This window comes from Trachemys scripta, chromosome 13 (genome assembly GCF_013100865.1).
Source record: "Trachemys scripta elegans isolate TJP31775 chromosome 13, CAS_Tse_1.0, whole genome shotgun sequence".
In the NCBI taxonomy this organism is placed as follows: Eukaryota; Metazoa; Chordata; order Testudines; family Emydidae; genus Trachemys; species Trachemys scripta.
The window spans coordinates 21868416-21874415 of NC_048310.1; the positions used below are offsets into that span (position 1 = coordinate 21868416).

Sequence of the window (6000 nt, forward strand, 5' to 3'; positions counted from 1 at the left end):
CATCATTTTACTTTCCATTCCCTGTTCACCCTCAAGATACAAGTGCAGTTTAGTTGCAGTTAGTGGCCCCCTTTCTGAGCTGTGTCCTTGAATAATCTGTAGTAAATTGACTGTTCATTACAAAGAGCAAGTACTAAAAAAGTGAATATGCAGTGTGCACAAGAATGAAGAGTGTCAAGGTTTGAAATTCTCATTTTAGTTTGAAAAGTAACTTTTCCTGTGAGATGTTTACTTCTCAGTTTTAATGACCACATATTTTCCATAGGGCAAGCATCATTAATTGACCTGTTAGTTTCCAAAGGAGCTGTAGTCAATGCTACAGATTACCACGGTTCAACGCCTCTTCACCTTGCCTGTCAGAAAGGATATCAGAATGTTACAGTAAGCACTGAAAGACTTAACCAATGAATTTTTTTAACACCTATATAAGTTGAAGAAAAAACAAATCTAACTATTGCTGTTCTACTGATACCATTGTTCAGGGATGTAAAAGCTTCATTATAATTGTGTGCTATCACAATTCAGGGCCTTTAAGCATTTTAATTAAATGCTAAACTTTATAGGTTTATAATTTAGATGTCTCCATTTTCTATGATCTACAAGATCTCATGTTGGGAATAAATTCTTGTCCCCTCTGTCTTCTTGGTTAAAGTATTTTTTTTTAAATTCTATTTAACATTTTCTAAATTAGTTTGAAAACTAGATTTTGAGAGGTTTGCCAAATTTATATGCTTTTCTGCATTCCCATAATTCAAAGTAGCCTTATTATCTTCAGTTACCTTTTGTAAGCCCATTCGTCCAGATTAGGATTTGTATGGCTTTGATTATTTCTGACTAACTCAGTTGTTAGTGATTATGCATTCATAGTATTTTTCAATCTGTTTTTTAATTCATGTCTAATGTTTAGCACAGACTGATAGGATGGTGGAATCTCTGCTCTGGATTGATGCAAAAGAGCTATTATGATCAGTCAAGTAAATACAGTGCTTTAAACATTGTTTTGAAAATAGACTAATCATACAGTTCAGTCAGTTGTTGTAGACTTGAATTTTTTAACATTTTTTTTTTTGTAATATTACAGCAACTCAGATGTTCAAAACTAAGAAATTCAGAGAGAGGGATGAAATGATGCACTTAATTAAACCCATTGTGCCTTTGCCTTTGCCTTTACAGTGCTCTTAGAACACTGAGTGAATATCCATGTTATCTGTGCTGCAGTACCTCGCTACAGTGGATGATTTAGAGTCAGTTTGCAGATATACTCTGTGGTTTTTAAATAGTGTGTGACAAGAACTGGAGCAAAATAGTGGCATGAAGCCAAGGACAGCCATCTTTACTTACTGGTTTAAAGCAGGAGAGATGTGGTTCTATTTGTACTATAGTAATTCATCATCCTAGAAACCTAAAGGGTGCTACAGCAGTTACAATTGTTTGTCCATTAATTTTCTTACTTAGATGTTGAATTTCTTTTTAGCTTCTCTTGTTGCACTATAAGGCAAGTACAGATGTTCAAGACAATAATGGCAATACTCCACTTCATTTAGCCTGCACTTATGGTCATGAGGATGTAAGTAATTGTTTTGTAACAAACTTAATAGACATCCTAATAGGATTACTGCATGGAATGAAATTGTGATGCCAATTTGGATTACATTTATTTATTTAAAAAAGTAAATAAAACACAGTTTTGCAGGATGACATTTAATTCATATTACAAACTGGCACCTTATTATATCATAGTATTTGTTTAATGTAGGTATCCATTAACATTGGTGTAGCCGCTAGAAAGCCTAATTGTTTGGGTCCCTTGTATTCATTGTTTATTTATTGTGGCCTTTTAAAAAATTATATATATTTGATAGGAACTCAAAAACCTACCCCAGAGAGTAGATTCTAGGATCTGCAATAAAACCAGCATTACTGTTCAGATTGCACATGTTATGTGGATTGGGGACCAGTGCTATAATTCATTGGTGGCTTTTCTTTTCTCTCCAGTGTGTCAAAGCTTTAGTCTATTATGATGTACACTCTTGTAGACTAGATACTGGTAACGAAAAAGGAGATACTCCCCTCCATATAGCTGCTCGTTGGGGCTATCAAGGAATAATAGAAGTGCTGTTGCAGAATGGAGCCAACCCAGATATTCAAAACCGGATGAAAGAGACTTCCCTGCAGTGTGCATTAAACTCCAAGGTATTCTTCCCAATCTGCTAGCAGGGAGGTTTTTAAAATGCATTTCCACAGTGATTTAGCTGTATTTGAAGCTTAGTTGTGAATGGGATATGTGGGCATATACTCTTACAATTAAAAATAATTTCCATTCACTTTTAAGAAAGGAAGCTCATATTTTACATCTTAAAATGCATGGCAGTGTTTTTTTTTTAATATGGAACATAAACAGTGCAAATTGTTGCTTTAATCTGATCCATCATAATCTCTTTTGCTGATATTAAGTGGTTGGCTAATTTCTGTTTCCATCAGTAAATTCCTCTTAAAATTGAGTTACATTGTATCTCTTCATTAATATGTTTTCTGCAGATTTTATCATTGATGGAATTAAACTACCTAACATTTGAAAGGGGACAGAGTGCTTCTGAGGTAACAGTGTGAGTTGCTAATCTTTTGCATACATTTTAGCTGTTTAACATAAGGATGTAAACCCTCTTATTTGTTTTGTTTTTGTTGACCTGATTAAAGTCTCCAGTTAGGTCTCCTCAGCATTCAGCAGACACCTTCAGCAGAGTGTCATCTGTCTCCAGCTTGTCATCAGCGTCAGCAGATACCAGACAAGAAGAAATTAAAAATAATTATTATAAAGAGGTAAGAGTAATAAAAGCTTGGTATTTAGCAGTGCAAAGGTAGCCTTGAGTGTCAATTCTACAGTGTCATTTTAAATTACTCCCCCAGACATAGCTGTCAGGGATAGCTAATTAACAGTAAGTAATAAGCATAAACTAGTCCAGCACTGATAGTAAACTAAGGGAGAGCTCCAGGAAAGGGCAATGGAAGTTTTTTCACTTCAGCCAAAGGGAAAAATCCTCACTTGTGTCTCCTTTAAACACACTATGACTTTCCTGCTCTGAGAAGGATTCCATGGAAAGAAAGCTCATGTATTATACTTTCTCAGCACTTCACTAAACATAAGTAAGTAGTCAGAGATGGTTCCACGAACAATGAGGTCTTTCAGTACTGTTGCACTAGGTAGTAAGCTTCTCTGTACAGGAGCACCGAGTGGAGTACCCATTGGGTTGGAATACTGTGAATAACAAGGTGCTGCTTTGTGTGTGAATCAGAAATGTGCCAAGTAAAGACTTATTCCCCAAATGTGAGGAAAACCTCTGAAGACACCTGGCACTCTATATATCCAGGTATGGAGGAGGCACACTACTGGTGTTAGGGCAGATGGTGAAGCACTGCTATTCGGAGGTATTGGCTGTCATCTTGATGTCTAAGCATACATTTTTGCTTGACTCTTAGGAAGGGTTAATGATGGAACTGTATTTTTTTTTTAAAGTGTACCTTGCAGCTGTTAATATCACAATGTGGTTAACTGGGTGCTCTGTGTGTTCGTAAGTTCCTGGGGGCTTTCACTCTTCCATTCTGTCTATAAAAATCAGCATCAGAACCAAATAACATCTTATGGTATGTTTTAAAATTAATAATAGAAAAGAGATGATTCTAGACAGGGAGTTAACAAGGAACGTGATGAAGTGCAAACAACTAGCTTTTGTAATAAACCACAGGAAGTCAATTTTCAGACCATCGTAAGGAATATATCTCATCTGCTGCCGTGCCTGCATGTCATTTGTCCAGTTCCAATATATCCAAAATATGACTGATAAAATTCACTCTTACCAGGTCACTCCTCTTTGAATTTCCACACTCACTTCCTCTCACCTTCCACCTCAAACCTATACTTCTCATCTTCTTTTCCCAAGCCCTGCTCAACTCCACCCTGACCTCTCAGGTTTAATTTCTTCTTCCTCTTACTACTCCTCTGTTCCTTCCAAGCCACCCTCTTAAATATCTTTGTCTCCTTCCATACTACCCCTTGCTTAGAATTCTCTTTCCTTCCTTTTACAAAAAAAAGGACACATCCCTCCTCTCTTCATTCAAATCTCTTCTTAAAACATTTATTCTAGGAGGCTCTTAGATAATTACTCCAAAAAGCATGAAGGAGCATGAGTGGAAAATGTGAATTCACACTGTGGTATTATCAATCTCTTCTTGGATACTGCGTTTATTTGCGTGTACACTTTTTCCAGTGTGTAATTTACACTGTAATATCCTTATAACAGGTCCATGTCTGTGTGTACAGAGCCAAGCCCAGTAATGTTGCTCCATAAATAAGGTATAATGCACACAAAATCTCACCCAATAACAGATTGAGGATTTGTTTTTTCTTAAAGGGACAAACTTATCACACTCCAAAGGCTGAGTCTGTAGTTCAAACCAGGAGAAAAGATTACTAGCATCTTATACCTTAGTCTGTTGAGGTTAATGGCCTTTCTGTAATCCAACTGTAGTTCATTACTGTTAGCCAAGTTTCACATGGGCTCACTGCTATTACTCCCGCTAAGCAAGAAGACCAGAGTCTAATTCTGCAAATTCTCCATGTAGGGAATTGCCACTGGAATTAATAGGAGACTGGCAGGATTGGCTTTACAGGCTGTAGGATTAGACCATGGGCTAGGGGGTCAATGCAGTCTTTATCCATTCACATTGCTGGCTGCTAAATAACTATTTGTCCAAACAATTCAATACAAGGAGAGACTTATTTGGTGTCCTACACAAATGACTTGCCATGACTTACTGGCACCATGGAAAAGAACCATTAGTAAAGAGATGGGCAAATAATTTTGGAAATTTCTTGCCTAAGGATCTTTCAATAACTGCTTTACCCTCTGGCAATGGAACAAAATAGCAAGTAAGTGGGTGAAATGAAGCAGACTTTGTCAGGTGGAATTCTGCATCTTGTAAGCTTGCATGCAAAGGAAGATACAGTTCTTCCATTGAGGAGGGAAGAACCTGGAGGGGTGCCAGACTTTTTTATAACCAGTAATGAATCATGCATAAGCTACACAACAAATGCCAATGTTCCTCTGACTAGGTTGCTGCTGATAAACTCCCGTGCGTTCTTGGATGCATAAGGATGTGAGTGTTTAACAGAGAGATGACCAGAGAGCTGTGTATCCCTACTATCCCATTCCATTACTGTAAGGCTGTAAGCTATAAGATCAGACAATAGTCATGACCTTATTTTGATCTCTCTGGCAGAGTTGGACACAGGTTTAATGTAATAATATGCAAAATAAGCTGTACAAGTCGCCATCCAAGTCCCTCTTCATCTTTGAGTAGATGCCACATTTCTGCATGCCCAGGACATCCCTGCTGACTGTGACAATCCCAAGATTGTGGTAAACCTCCTTTGACAATTGAGGTTTTACAGCCTCAGGTGACACCATCCCGCACACATAGTCCGGGGCACCAAGCGAGTGAAGGCAAAGCATAGCGTTCTAAATGGGGAGCAGGGAGGAACAGAAAAGCCTTTTCTACACTATAGTAAGTCCCCTAGCCCAGTGATTCTCAACCAGGGGTACATGTACCCCTGGGGGTACTCAGAGATCTTCCAGGGGGTACTCAACTCATCTAGATAAGTGTTTCTCGACCTGGGGGATGCAGCTCCCACGGTGGTCATGGGCTGGGTTTGGGGGGGTGGTCACAAGTGTAGGGACGACATTAGAAGGTGTCATGCAGGGCAATTGCCCGGCGATCCATGCCATAGGGGCCTCCTGTGAAGTTAAGTTACCTGCTTCAGCCCTGGGGGGCAGGACTTGGGATTCAGACAAGGCTCACAAGTGAAAAACAGGATCAAGTATCACATTGAACTATAAAAAGAACAGGAGTACTTGTGGCACCTTAGAGACTAACAAATTTATTTGAGCATAAGCTTTCGTGGGCTACAGCCCACATCTGAAGAAGTGGGCTGTAGCCCACGAA

At 38.6% G+C, this 6000-nt stretch overlaps 1 protein-coding gene across 1 annotated transcript in view; it reads left to right on the plus strand.

The window, feature by feature from the left end:
- Positions 1–6000, plus strand: part of ANKRD27 (ankyrin repeat domain 27) — a gene marked incomplete in the record, with an annotated part of 73723 nt that overhangs the window by 32362 nt on the left and 35361 nt on the right. Inside the window, 5 exon segments of the mRNA XM_034788383.1 lie at positions 266–381; positions 1475–1567; positions 1996–2193; positions 2539–2598; positions 2698–2810. Coding sequence (XP_034644274.1) covers positions 266–381; positions 1475–1567; positions 1996–2193; positions 2539–2598; positions 2698–2810 — 580 coding nt within the window.